General features: G+C 41.0%; 1 protein-coding gene across 6 annotated transcripts in view; it reads left to right on the forward strand.

Annotated features, from left to right (window-relative positions):
* Positions 1–14,793, forward strand: part of arhgap21b (Rho GTPase activating protein 21b) — a 50,955-nt gene that overhangs the window by 13,162 nt on the left and 23,000 nt on the right. For 2 of the 6 annotated variants that reach the window (XM_053233160.1, XM_053233161.1), the window contains exons 3-9: positions 4,518–4,691; positions 5,927–5,948; positions 7,437–7,529; positions 7,631–7,709; positions 7,811–7,865; positions 11,569–11,592; positions 12,538–13,987. In XM_053233160.1, coding sequence (XP_053089135.1) covers positions 4,518–4,691; positions 5,927–5,948; positions 7,437–7,529; positions 7,631–7,709; positions 7,811–7,865; positions 11,569–11,592; positions 12,538–13,987 — 1,897 coding nt within the window. The other 4 variants (XM_053233165.1, XM_053233162.1, XM_053233164.1 and 1 more) reach the window with 3 other exon arrangements.

The following is a 14,793-nucleotide window of genomic DNA, read 5'->3' on the forward strand; positions in this document are numbered from 1 at the left end:
CCAGATGTTTCCGGATTATTAACATCCTTGCAGTGTCCACTGATCTTTAAGCATTGGTTTCTGACTTCTGATTTTTCATTTGTTTTTTCTGGCACCAACATTGCATTATATATTCAATTATTTATTTTTAAATGCAGCGACAGTTTGAAAAGTTCAGTAATCAGAATTACAGAATTATTTTCTCAGGATATGAGAGCGCAGGCTCGCACTCTTGACAATTTTAAAGACATACAACCAAATATGTTCACACGGCAACTTGTGACATCGTGACTGTATATGCAAATGAGCAACATTCTGCTGTCAGTGTTGTTATACACTAGTTAGTTAATGTTTATGGAAGGAGTCTCCAGTGTCAGAAGTAGGAAAGGCTGTAAGTATTCCGACATCTTCACGACAGGGGAGTCTTTGTGGTTTATTTTTTTTCAGGTTTCTCATACGTCTCGTATCGTGACGAGCTGCATATTTTTAAGCAGGGAAATATAAAAAAACGTCAGTAACAGATAAAAAATATGACGTGTCGTCACGTCATAAACAAAAATTGTTTCAAGATGTGGTGTTATGGGAAGATAATCAACTCTCAACTCCACTCGCTTCATCACACCATCCTATCGTTGATTATTTTCCCGTAACAGCACAGCAGTGTTTTATTCCTTCCACATGGATGATGATCACGTGGTGCTCTGATACTCTTTCCACTCTTCTGGAGTTTTTTTCTTTCCCTCTCTGTCTCTTTTTTTTTTTTTTTTTTTTTTTTTTTAAACATCAACCAGGCTACTGCTCTAAACCCTTAAGGAACATATTTTGTCAAACTGGACGCCAACATATCAGACGCTAAGTCACATCATATTCCGTAAATTTTAGCTTGCTTTCTGCATTAAATTCATTTTTTTTCCGTATTTGCCTGAAGTGAATCATTTTCGGATATAAGGAATCGACTCCAGAGCTTTGGAGTTTATTCCTAGTTTTCAGCTCAGAATCAGTGAATCAATGAATAAGTGACTCAGTGAAATGAATCAACTTTCTTTTTTTTTTTTTTTTTTTTTTTTATAACTAATTAACTCTTTTTGAGCTCTTTCGATGTGAAGTGAAAGCAGGATAGACTCTTTCTGGGTTATTCTTTCTGAAACGATTAGGAGGCCAAGCAGATCGACTCAGCCCTGCTACTAGAATTTGATCGATTTTTGTCGCAGTGAGTCCGGTCTGTGTTAGACGTGTTTTTTGACGTGTTTCATCTCGTGTGTTTGACCACAGCTCTTCTATAAACCGCTTCCCCCTGAAGCTTATCACATACAAATGTGTTCCTGTGTAATGTAAAGTGTGTGTGTGTGTGTGTGTGTGTGTGTGTGTGTGTGTGTGTGTGTGTGTGTGTGTGTGTGAAAGAACAGCGTATACATGATTTATAACCTGTTCCAGATGCCGCTTTTGGGAGTATTTACAAATACTTGCGTCTCCTCACACACTTGACCTCGACATGGCTCCTGTATCTGAGGCGACGTGTGAACTGACGTGACACGACGGACATTTGTAAACATTTTTAAACACCGCTCACTGACTGTCGTTCTGTGTTTGACATATTTACTGAAATTATCTTCACTACTAATGATGTAGTTATTACATCACAATCATCACCGAATTAAATAAATCAAAAATATTAAACTAAGTATTATATAAACGAAAGAAAGAGAGCGGGAGGGAATGCATTAAATGAAAGAATCAAAGAAAGAATTAAAAAAAAAGAAAGAAAGAAAGAAGAAATAAATATTTAAAAATAAAATAATTTTAGAAAGAGCAAAAGAAAGAGAAAGAATTAATCAAAACAGATATTGTTAAAATATTTAGTCAGTTTAAAATTGTTAATGTTCAGGAAGAGAAAGATGATAGAGAGGAGAATAAAGGGACGAGAAGGGAAAATGCAGAAGAGTGAAACAGCAGAAGTGGGGGGAGAAAGAAAGAAGGAAAGAAAAAGAAAGCAGGCAAGAATTGTGGAAGGAAAGGAAGAAGAAAGAATTTTAAAACAAAGAGTGAAGGAAGAAGAAATGAATGAATGAAGAACTGGACTAATACTGATGGAGCGGAAAGTGTGTGTGTGTGAAGTGTAGTAAAGTGTGTGTGTGAGATTCTATCCTCTACAACTGCTGCCTCACGTCACACTGTTTACAGGCAAATGACGACACGGAGTTCATGCAAAGCGAGCGCACACACACACACACACACACACACACACACACACACACACAGTAACCGAGTAAGCCTGAGGCGGATTTGATTTCTTCCTTCCTCATGAATTACTCATTACATTTGTAACTTCCTCTTTTGATATTTTATTTTGTTTTGTTTTATTGGCTATGGCTTGGCCCGTTTAAATCGTTTATATAAAATACAGAGACGTAAAGATGAAGTTTTTAATAAAAAGCGGGAGTGTTTTATACGCAGAGGTTTCGTCGGGGGAAACTTGAGTATGGAGGAGTGTCGCATGTGACTGATGGCTGTAAAGGGAAGGGCGTGTTCGCTGAGGAGGTGTGAGGCTATAAATACACCGACGTACGTATGTGTATGTGTGTGTGTGTGTGTCTGTGTCTGTGTCTGTGTGTGCGCCCCCACTCCTGACTCACGCTGGAATTGTGATGTCATGAGCCTATGGGAGACTGATTGCTGAACCTCCTGGCATTACACAGACGTGAGAATGTGGCACATGGGGAATTTTTATACGCGATTTCGTAAAACCGTGTTACGAAAACGAACTTCAGTGAACTATTCAAGTGTTCCAGTGCAATGCTGACTTTTCCCCCAACTGTAATGTTTGCTTATGTATTGATTTACATCCTGTTACACCACTGGATTCTGATTAGTTGATTAAAATGTAGTAAATTAGTTGATTAATTTCCTGTAACAGCAGCTCTGACAATAGTGCAGGTTGATATTAATGCGCTCGTTCCGATACGTTATCTTTTCTACAGAAACAGCTCATTCACAGGGACGTGTACGCCGGGCGCTCCACATAAACCCATCAAAAAAATTGTTGATACAGTGAAGTTTTCTGTAAGAAGACTTTTAGTTAACATTTTTGGAAGGAGTCTCCAGGGTCAGCGCTTTGTAACAGTCAGAAGTAAAGCTGTAACTGCATTTTAAATAAATTTTAAAAAAAAATTTATAAAATTAACTTCAGGACAGAGACTAGTGTGGGAACTAAACTTGTTTCTTGGACATTCCGCAACATTAAATGCAACTATAAATGGATAAAAAATTTGCCACATCATTCTTTAATAAATACCATGTTGTGATTGTTGTTAAATTGCTGTGGTATAAGAGGAATAAAACACTTCTCTCCGTATGTTTCCTTTGTTACGGCGAGATGTAAATTTTTCATCTCAACCTCAGGAACACAAATAAGCGGTAGAGATGATTTTTTTTTTTTTTTTTTTTTTTTAAAAGATATTTATAATGTTGTGCGTGCCAGAAATCGTGATGAATTGTGTAATTGTTTGTTGGTACAAGTCAGTGCATAGGTTGATGTAGGAGCCAGTTAGCAGAAAGTAGCAGAAGTGAGCTAGCAGTGCTAGCATTGCTGTCGAATGAATCTGTGGAAGGAATCTGTGGAATGTACCAAACAATTAAACGAATCTGTTGAGTGAATTTTTGGAATGAATCAGTCGAACGAATCCGTCCAGTAAATCTGTTCAATGAATCAGTTCAATGAATTAGTCTAATAAATCAGTCTAATGATTCTGTCTAATCAATCTGTTGAAGGAGTCAGTTGAATGAAGGAGTCAGTTGAATGAAGGAGTCAGTTGAATGAAGGAGTCAGTTGAATGAAGGAGTCAGTTGAATGAAGGAGTCAGTTGAATGAATCAAAATGATCAGTCTAATGAATCTGTTGAAGAAATTAGTCAAACGAGTCAGGTGAATGAGTCAGTCTAGTAAATCTGTCCAATCAATTGAACGAATCATTTGAATGAATCAGTCCAGTGAATCTGTTAAAAGAATCATTTTAGTGAATCTGTTCAATGAATTTGTGGAATGAATCAGTCTAGTAAAACTTCCTGTCTGTTGTAGGAATCAGTTGAATGAGTCAAACTAATGAAGTCTGTCACAATACGCTTTTCAAAGATATCATGATACCTTTTTATTATTATTATAGATTTTATGTTAGATTTGAAATTGTAAAATGTTTCATTTTACTGTTTTTTTTTTTTTTTTTTAAATCATCTTGCGGTATTTTTTGTAATCATAACAAAAAAATATTAAATTAGATAAGTTAAATGAAATAGAGTACCATGTTATTAATTAAAATAAAAGTATCATAGAATCTTTTTTCAAAACTGAAATGGTCCAAATTTATTTATAAATGAAACAGTACTGTATTGCGGCCATTTTGTTAACAAGCCTGAGAGACATCGCGTGTCTCAGAGACGTCTGTAAATATCAGGATCGTTAGTGTGCACTTTCCTGTGAACGGTCATCTCCCATTATTTCAATATATTTATTTTGTTTTTTGTTTTTGTTTTTCTTCATTTTAGGACATGTGTGAGCAGAAGGAGTCTCTGGCGTCCATGTTCCAGCCGGAGGACGAGGCGTTCTTGTGGCCCGGGCTGAAGGCGGTGCGGTTACGGCGCACGGCGCTGGGCTTCGGCTTCACCCTGCGCCACTTCATCGTGTACCCGCCCGAATCCGCCGTACATTCCACTTACACAGTACGTTCCTCCCTCGCTGTCCCCTTTCCTTTCACTTTCACTAACGTCGCACCCGCCACGACTAGTTCTTCATGAAGCTCTTCCCATGGAAATGAAGCAGAATTTACCCAGAAGGCATTGCAGTCTGGGCAAACATTTCACCTGCTGATTTTATTTAAAGAAATATTTTAGTCTCAAATCTGCTTAATCAGGTCGGGATTAAATGGAATATGTTCACTCCATTCTGCGTTCTGATTGGTTCATTTTCTAATCAAACCACAGCTTCATATTATTGCGCTCTAATACGTTCTAATATATTATCGTTTCTATAGCAACAGCACGTTCTCTGGGACTCGTACGGTGGATGCTCCACATTAACAGATTAAAATTTCTTTCTTTCTCATTTTTTGCTTTTTGTTTTTCTGTCCTATCTTCTTTCATTCTTTGTTTTCTTGCTATTTTCCTTTCTTTCTTATTCTTTTCTTTCTTTCTTTCTTTTTTTTTCTATGTTGAAGCATTGAGTATAACTGTAAGAAGTAGAGCTAAAAGTGTTGTGTATGGTTCTTTAATAAAATAAACCCTGTATGTGGTATAAGAGGAATAAAACGGCTCAGAACGTGCTGCTGTAGGAGAATAATCCATCATCCAGGTTGATGATTTCACTCTGACGGCACACGGCAGGTGCGGTGACATTGTTGCTGACGCTGGTGTTGAACATGTTCCCCCTCGGTTTTGTGCTGCCAGTGTCCACAGTGTGACGGAGCTCATACACACTGACGATCAGAGGAGTGTGTGAATCTGTGTCATGTGTTTTTTCTCTGTACTTTTCCCCCGTGGGTATTTCCCCGAGCCGTGTGTGTACTGCACTGTAGCGTGACCAGCTCTGCGCTGAGTTTAATCAGAGTTTATAAAGTCTTTCTGTTTCAGAGCTAATCTTCCTCTCTCTCTCTCTCTCTCTCTCTCTCTCTCGCTTTCTCGCTCTCTCTGCCTTTGTCTCTGTCTCTCTCTCTCTCTCTTTCTGTCTATCTCTCTCTCTCACTCTGTCTTTGTCTGTCTCTCTCTGTGTCTGTCTCTCTCTGTGTCTGTCTGTCTGTGTGTGTGTGTGTGTGTGTGTGTGTGTGTGTGTGTGTGAATAAAAGTGAGTAAGCAGATCTGAAGAATAAGAAGAGCAGTGTGTGTGTGAACTGTGAGTTAGAGTGATAACGTGTCTCAGTAAGATGGACGTAGTGTCTCTAATCTGTTTCATCTGTTCGCAGGATGAGGACGGGGATCATCGAGGTAAGAGTCTAAACTTCATACGCAGTTTACACGCAGTTTACACGCAGTTTACACGGCATTCCTTCAGATAATAAAATCTTCATTTATACTCAGTGAAAATGTACATTTTTACCAGACAGCATTTGACATTTTTGTTTCTGTCAGCTGTTCGGTTAGATTTAAAGTTTGTTTCATGTAAAATTTAATTCATAAAGTTTCTTATTTCACTCTAAGAAATAAAAAAAAAAAAATTAAGTAATTTAAGTCTTCCTTTTTTACTTAATCAGTTTTTTTTAAAAAATGATCTTACTTTTAAATAATTACTTAAAAAGCAAAATTACTTAAAAAAACAAAATAGTATTATTTTATTTTAATTACTTATGGTATTTTTATGTAATTTATTTATTTTCATTAATAAATTAAATACTTCATCTCACTCTAGGAAATTTTCTTTTAAGTAATCAATTATTTTATTAATGAATTATAAATTCTAATTCATACTAATTAGTTGTTTAATTTTTAGGTAATCAGTTAATTTATTTTAAATAATAATTAAAATATAATTTTATTCTTAGTGATTTAAAAAAAATGGTAATCAAGTATTTTATTTGAATTGATTTTGCTTGTAATTTTTGATTTTTTTAAGTAATCAGTTCATTCACTTTCAGGCATCAATTAAAATTTCATTTCATTTTTTCAAGTCATTTTATTCTTTTAAAGTAATCTGATATTTTTGTTTTAACTTTAAGTAATTTAAATATAATAATTTAAATATTTTCATTCAAGTAATTATTTTGTTTGTAAGTAATTTGTTTTTGTTGCATTTTATTTTTTAAGTGATGAATTTTTTTTTGTTTTACTTAGTCAGTGACGTTGTTTTCGTGCTTGTATCTGTGTTGTGTCCTGATATAATTTTTACTCACACACTCGTTTACACTCGTTCGTCTCATTGCAGCCTGTACTGTGTGTAGTGTGTAATATGTAAATCACCCCAGAGCACTTGTGTCCTGACTTCCTGTTGTCGTGTCGTTCCTCGTGTCCGGTTACTCTGATCAGGATCATGTTTGTGGACGTTTTATCATAACACGTCTGACGTAACCGTCGCCTCCTGCTCATGTGCCCTCGTGCCGACTCGGCTCAGGAAGGATGAGCGGGAATTCCTTTCTCCGGTGTCCTTCACTGTTGCAGGGGATAAAAAACGCTGAGCATTCCTGCCTGAGTTATTGTATCTGTGTGTGTAAGTGTGAAATGTCCCGATGGTCAGCGGGATTTGGGGATTTTTACACAGCGGCTTTATAGCTAATACAGCAGCGCCCCCTGCTGGACGTGACTGACCTCACACCACACTGACATTAGGTGACGTACAGTGACAGTTGTGGTGGAAAAGTCTGACAGAAAATGAAGGTAGGAAGTGACGATGTGAAGCTCAGGATGTTCAGATGTTCAGAGAGAGAGAGAGAGAGAGAGAGAGAGAGAGAGAGAGTACTGTTTTATTTTGTCTGCCATCAGGTCGAGCCCGGAACAGACTGGAGCCCATGGACACCATCTTTGTGAAGCAGGTTAAGGAGGGAGGGCCTGCACACGGAGCCGGGCTCTGCACAGGTGCCTTTACTTTTATTCGCTGTTAGGAGACTTAACGTTTGTTAACCAAACTGAAGAAAGCGATGTGTTTACTGTCTCCCTGTCATCCTGTCTGTCTGCAGGAGACCGCATCGTGAAGGTGAATGGAGAGAGCATCATTGGGAAAACCTACTCGCAGGTCATTGCAGTGATTCAGAACAGGTAAAAAGTTTGTTTACAAGCCGCTGAAGTGAATATGTTCATTCATTCACTTATTCACTTATTCATTCATTTATTTATTTATTTGCTTATTTTGTTTCCAGTGACACCTTTCTGGAGCTGAGTGTGATGCCCAAGGATGAGGACATACTACAGCTGGTAAAGTTCCTCTTACAGTGTGTACAGAGGCCACGTTGCCTCCTCTCAGACACAGGCCACACCCCTTCACTTGACTCAGAGGCCACGCCTCCATATCTCACACACACTGAGGCCACGCCTCCGTATCTCACACACACTGAGGCCACGCCTCCGTATCTCACACACACTGAGGCCACGCCTCCGTATCTCACACACACTGAGGCCACGTCTCCGTCACTCACGCACACTTAGGCCATGCCTCTGTCACTCACGCGCACGGAGGCCACGCCTCCGTCACTCAGACACAGGCCACACCCCTTCACTTGACTCAGAGGCCACGTCTCCGTCACTCACGCGCACGGAGGCCACGTCTCAGTCTCTCATGCAAACGGAGGCCACACCTCTTTCGCTCAGATTGACAGGGGCCGCGCCTCCTTGACTCAGACTGACACAGAGGCCACGCCTCCTTCACTGAGACTTATGACTGTATTGTTAATATTAAGACCAGATTGTCAGGATAAACACGCTGCCTCATGTTATTTTGGAGCATACAGCCTGAGAAGCAGCTCAACCAGGTCTGTTTTATTCGTACTCATTTTTAGCTTGTTTTTTTAGCTGACCTGTTTCAGCTTCTCATCTCTCTCTCTCTCTCTCTCTCTCTCGCTCTCTCTGTCTTTCATCCCTCCCTCCCTCATCTAACGTCTGTTTCTGGGCCTCCTAACCAGGCCACTGCTACGCTGCAACACTGCTGGATCTGCACCCGCTGTCCCGAATAGATCACATCACAGATGCAGCATTTTTTTCCCTTTCATTATTTCCATCTCTGAGAGATTACAGCAATAAAAGCCAGTCAGTTGCATCTTTTCAAACTGTTGCTTATGTAGCATCACACTTGGAGGAAAGTGCCATTTGCCCTTTTCCACATACACAACCTCACAGGCACCCGTGATTGGCTAGTGGTGCTCTGATTGACATGGGATAGACAATAAGCCCCTCCCACCTAGAGAGCCCAGCCACTGGATGACTCCGGCATCGTTGGGATTCATAATCGTAATTTTCGCGTTTTTTGTTGCGCCTCTGCGTGGCATCCCAGATAACGTGGACCACCAAATTTCAACCAATCAGAGCCAGGAGGTGTGTCTACTCTCCTGAACTGGTATTCAGATTACTGAAAATTACGGACAGATTACGATCTATCCATTGAATAAGGAGGTTGGGTAGTAAACAGGAAGTTGTAATAGTAAGCAGGAAGTGGTAGAACTTTTAAGCTTTGCTGATATGAATCTGCAGTTATTTTAACCTTTTCATTGATCAAATAGTTGATGTGTTGACGGAGGAAAATGAGAAATGTTTCCACGTGGATTTTTCAGCTTCTTTTCGATTTCTTATAAATTCAGAGTGGGGCTCTTGCTAGCCCAGCATGCTAATGAAAACAGAAGCTGTTCCACATTCCTGTTGCTTTCAGAGAAAACGCTTTTCTATGAAAAGGTCACAATTTATCAAGGAAAATCAACACAAAAGAGATGAGAAGACTTTTGTTTTTTATTTACAAATAACTAATCGGGCTCCATGTGTTGTGTTTGAAGCGCTGATTCATGGTTATTTTTCTGAGAAGTTCTGACCCGATACTGACTCGGCTCACATCATTTCTCACATCGTAGCTCTCTTTAGACTGAACTCGTGAATCCAGGACAGTGAAGTAGGACCTCGCTGCTCTAATTAACCATCTACATTCAGTAACAAACTTTTCTGAAACAGTTTGGGTTGGGTTTCTGAATTCCGATAAGTCTGTAGGCTCGGTTCATTCCTGCATCTTAGAAACATTTACGCTAACTGCTTGTAACTGTGTTCCAGAAGGTTCTTATCCGAGTAGAAGTGGCTTCTTAGCCGTGATCTGTTTCTGTCTGTTGACAGATCTTCTTCTGAAACAGGAAGTCAGCGTGACTGCGTGACAGACAGTAGTGTGTCTTCCACCAATGCCCCGCCCCCTCCCCCACGCCAAATCTAAACAAATCTGGATATAGCTTAGTGATGAGAGATTAAAAAGGAGGAGGAGCCTTGATGGCGTATAAAGAAAGAATTGCGATTTCGCTCAATCTGAAGGTGCGTTCACACCAGCGAGCGACAAAGCGAAAGGCGACTGTTCATATACGATTTTCTACATATGCACACAAAACACAGAGCTGCAATTTGAGTGACAGGGCGACACTTGAGTCAAAATATTCTCAACTGGATGCAAATTTGGCATGACGCCATAAAAGGAACCAATCCACAGCATTGAGATCATTAGTGCCTCTGGTGAAGTAGCTAGTACAGTTAGCTCACGCCGCTAATCTGCTAATATTTACAAAGCCTGGCATGTTAACAGGCAAATCAAACAACCAATTTTACCTCTTTTTTTCAATGTATTAAAATATTAGAATTTATTTTAAATACATTTTAAAGATAAATAAATCGTATAAAACAAGACGCGCCTCCTGTGGGCGGGGCATATACGTTTCTCCAGAGCATTTTATTGGACCGCCACAAAATTTTTTATCGTTTTTGCCACAAGTGTCAAATTATAAAATAAAAAAGAAAATATCAGCCAAAATATATTTTTCCACCAATATGTTTTTGTAGGTTGAGCAACCATTACACACGTTTTGAATCCGTTACTATAGAAACGATGACTTCAGAACGAGCTCGTTAATATAAATTTGCATCTGTGCTGCTGTCAGAAAATAAATCAACAAATTTTGACTTGTATGCAAGATGAGCATTTTTACATCGTGAATTGCTTAGAAGCACAAGCTGTAAACATTCCTCCTCCTCCTTTTTTTTTTTTTTTTCGCTCTCTGTTGCACATCTGTTTGCTCTGTGTGTGTGTGTGTGTGTGTGTGTTTGTGTGTGTGTGTGAGAGAGAGAGTGAGAGAGAGAGTGAGAGAGAGAACATGTGTAAGGGATAGAGGAAAGCATTTGGCAGTAATAAGGCAATGATGTGGCTTGTCCAGGCGGGAGGATTAAAACCATTTTCCCTCTTGAGGATGACGATGAGAACGGAGGTGGAGACACCCTTACACACACGCTGGTGCACGCAGACGCACACACACACACACACACACACACACACACACAAGATGTTAAATCCTCGTGCTCTAAATGGCTATAAATTGAAAATATTATATAACTGTCACCAGGCATTGTAAAATACACTGGATCTGGACAGCTGATCACTGTGTGTTGTGGATAGATAGTCAAGTGTGTGTGTATGATTGAGGTGTGTGTGTGGGAGAAAGGGAGAGAGAGAGAGAGAGAGAGAGAGCGCGAGAGGGGAAGGCAGGGGAGGAGGGGGAGAGCTCTGCCATCTGAACAGAATGTATAATCAAGCCTCCGTCATGTGAACGGTTGCAGCTCTTGGAGGAAAGAGCGAGCAGAAGAGAAGAGACAGAGTGGAGGGTGTGTGTGTGTGTGTGAGAGAAAGTGTGTGTGTGTTGGCGGCTGAAAAATGGAGCAAGTGGAAAGAGACGGAGAAGCGTTCGCCGCTTGGAGCACGAAACGGCGAGCGCGAGCAGGTGGCATCGCCTTATTTTTAGCGTCTCGTACGCTGTTATGCAATGACTTCAATACACCACTTTAATTTTTTTCCTCTCTCTATTCTCTCTGTCTCTCTCTTTTTTTTTTTTTTTCTTCCCTATTTTCCCACCCCATCCTCGTGACTCCTGATGCGATCTAATGGCTGCAGCTTTCACGGGAGATTGCTCGTGTGGTAAGCTCGAGAATGCTACGTGTCATTGTGGTAGCATGATCCATCATGATCTCATTCCCAGATGTTGTGCATGTACAGCTGGTTCTTCTGACCGTTTGATAAGCGTGCTGATAGCTCGTAGCATGCATGCACCTGTTTGATTTCCAGCCAGCCAGCGTGTTTGCAATGCCTCGCCCTTTTTAATTCATCATCGTCCCAGTCTTTTCTCCAATGAAGAACTTTGGCCTCTGGAACTTGTCAAGGGAGGGGCAAAGTTCTCCACCAATGAATTCGGCTCTACGTAACACAACTCTACAGGTATGTCAGGTGAAAGTCCGCTGCTTTGTCTGCTCTCGTCGTGTCTTGACTCCTAGTCAGTGCTAGGAAAGGTGTTGAGGAATCATCCAAAACAATGATGGACCCTTGAGCACTTTAGAATCTCCAGTTATGATTACGGAGGTCAGATTTAGTGCCGTGGCTACCGGGGGAAACCACTCATCCCTGGCCTCTGTTTGTCTACGGACGCGGTTAGTGACCCAACAGGTGGGTTCAGAATTTAAAACAACACTGAAATCATACTTTATCTGGGTATTATTTAGCTTTGGCATGCTGGTTTGTGCGTTTTGGGCTTCTTTTAGTGCTTTTAGCATGTGGAATTGTGATTGCCATTAAAGGGAAGTGGCTACCTGTTTGTACACCAAGAAGAGATTAGATAACACATGCATTGATGGCTGACTGCTTTTGGTTTTTTTTTTTTTTGTTTGTTTTTTTTAACCCATTTTTCCTGTTACTAAATGTCAATTTGCATTTAATGTCCATGCAGAATGTCAATACGCTTATAGCTCGAGACTCCTGACCTGTCAGACTCCCACACACGAGCTACAGCACCCACGCGTCCTCAGTAAAGATAGCGCCAGCACTGGTTTGTGCAACTCTTTATTTGACATGAGTCTGTCTTTCCCACAGGCATATTCACAGGATGCCTACCTTAAAGGTCATGACGCCTACAGCGGAAATGCTCGCCACATCCCAGAGCCACCTCCCATATGTTACCCACGAGTAGACTGTAAACCCCTTGGGATGGCTGAGGCGACAGAAATCACTGCCTCAGGGGGGCTGCAATCAGATTTGGGATACCGTGTGGAGATACCTGTACCCCCTTCGCCTCCACCGAGGATCCCAAAGACTCAAACAGCGGTGTGCGTGTGCAACGAAAACGTCCGGACGGTGGTGGTGCCAGCAGAGGTCCACATGGGTCACATGGTTCCCGGAGAGTACAGTCACGCGGGTCCCGATCCTATGCTGATGAGAACGAGGTCATATCTTCACCCGCGCAAACCTGATCTGTATTCTCCAGGTTACCATGGAGATTCGTATGCCGTTCCACCGCCTCGTTATCATCCATCTTCTTCCACCGTTTCTCCGGCTTCCCAGCAAAATATTGACTGGCGAACATATCAGACTTACAGGGAATACATTGACCACAAAGGCCTCCACGCATACAGTCGGACGATTCAGGAGCGTTTGGACAGTTTGCGTGCTGCCACGGCTGCTTCACAGACCTCTTCAAACTTTGCGCAGAAAGCCACTTGGGGCAATAAAATCCGTCGTAGGAGTACGTCTCACGACCGGTCCTATCAAGGACCCCCTATGCTTCCGCCTCGCAGTGCCTCCCAGGATCGGATGACCGGGACAGAAAGAGTCTCCCGAGCGCAAGACTGGCCTCCTCGGAGCATCTCCTCCGACGAGATCATCCGGAACGCTCGCTTTCATTCCACGGACTACATCGAGCACGGTGAAATGGCTCCTTGGCCTGTTGATCGGAGAGGTTACGGCAGGACGGAGCAAGGACCTCGTCCCAATCGGCAGCCCGTTCCCCAGAGACCTGTGATGTATCCGCATTCCTATGGAAACAGCGTCCGAGGTAGATCCGGTCCACATCAGCTGAGCTGTAGAACGGACATCCCGCCTCCTGCGGTTTCTTCCGACAGAATCTTGCGCGTCGGTAAAAATCAGCCCAAAGAGGCACAGTCATGTAAAGACCAAAGACTTTTAAGTAATCACATTACAGTTTCAGTGGCTAGCCAGCAGTCCAGGACTCGTGCCGAGACGATGCAAAGTCCAGAACTGGTCAAAGAAGCCTCAGTGGGTCAAAGGTCAACCTCCTGCTCTGTGCCTACACCTCAGAGGCAAGTGCAACCTGGAGCTCCGGGGCAGAGGATCCACCCGCGGGATCTGAAGGGATTATCGGTGAATGGGTGCAGTCCGGTGGAAGGTGTAGTGATGCGAGAAAAACCCCCCACAGGGAAAAGCACACCGCTACGCCATCCTTCCTACATCCAGGCGCAGGAGCATCAAGACTCCCTGTTTAGCTCTGCTAACCTGAACGAATCGCTCGACTCCATCCCCTTCATCGGTAAGTGCCTCCGTCACCATAGCAACAAGCTCAGGAAGCATGTGTGTGAGATTTGTGGAAGAATAATTGCCAGGATTGAGTCAATAATTGGAAAAGGCAGAGTTGGAGAGGATTATCTCACATTATACTGTCACACACACACTACCAAAATATCTCTATTATATTTTTAAATATTTGTAAACATTATATTATCTAATGAATACATAAAATTGTTTAAAATTAATTACAGAATTTTTTTTTTTTTTTACATTAAATAAAGGCATCATGAAGCTTAGGTTTTCACAGGTTTATTAAAACTGCAACACGTTGGTTAGCAAACAAGTATATAGTGATTACATTCTAGAAAAGTATCATGATGTGATATTTTTGTTGATATTCTTATAGTTAAAGTTACGCAGTGTTTATAAAGTATACTTATAGGTATTTCTGACCAGGCCTCTAATCTCCTGAATATGAAATTTAATTTCTATAATTGCTGCAGTTGTTCCTACATGGTGATACGATACATTTCAATACGATTTATTCAGCTCCGTGACCAAATTTGCGAAGCATAATGACTCAGAGGACTATTTTAAAGGTATCAGAGTTGAGTCAAATCACCTTGCTAGATTGTTAAGTCATTTACACATTAGTTTACAATTATGAATTGATTTTTACACACTGGTTGTTTCTCCTTTTTTGATTATAATCAATATATGATTGTTCTATTGATCTAAATCATTGGAGTGGAAAATAGTATTGTTTTTTTTTTTTTTTTTTGTTTTTTTTTAAACCTTGTAGTGTAAAAGATTCCTACGGTAATTTTT

This window comes from Pangasianodon hypophthalmus, chromosome 4 (genome assembly GCF_027358585.1).
Source record: "Pangasianodon hypophthalmus isolate fPanHyp1 chromosome 4, fPanHyp1.pri, whole genome shotgun sequence".
NCBI classification, from domain to species: domain Eukaryota; kingdom Metazoa; phylum Chordata; class Actinopteri; order Siluriformes; family Pangasiidae; genus Pangasianodon; species Pangasianodon hypophthalmus.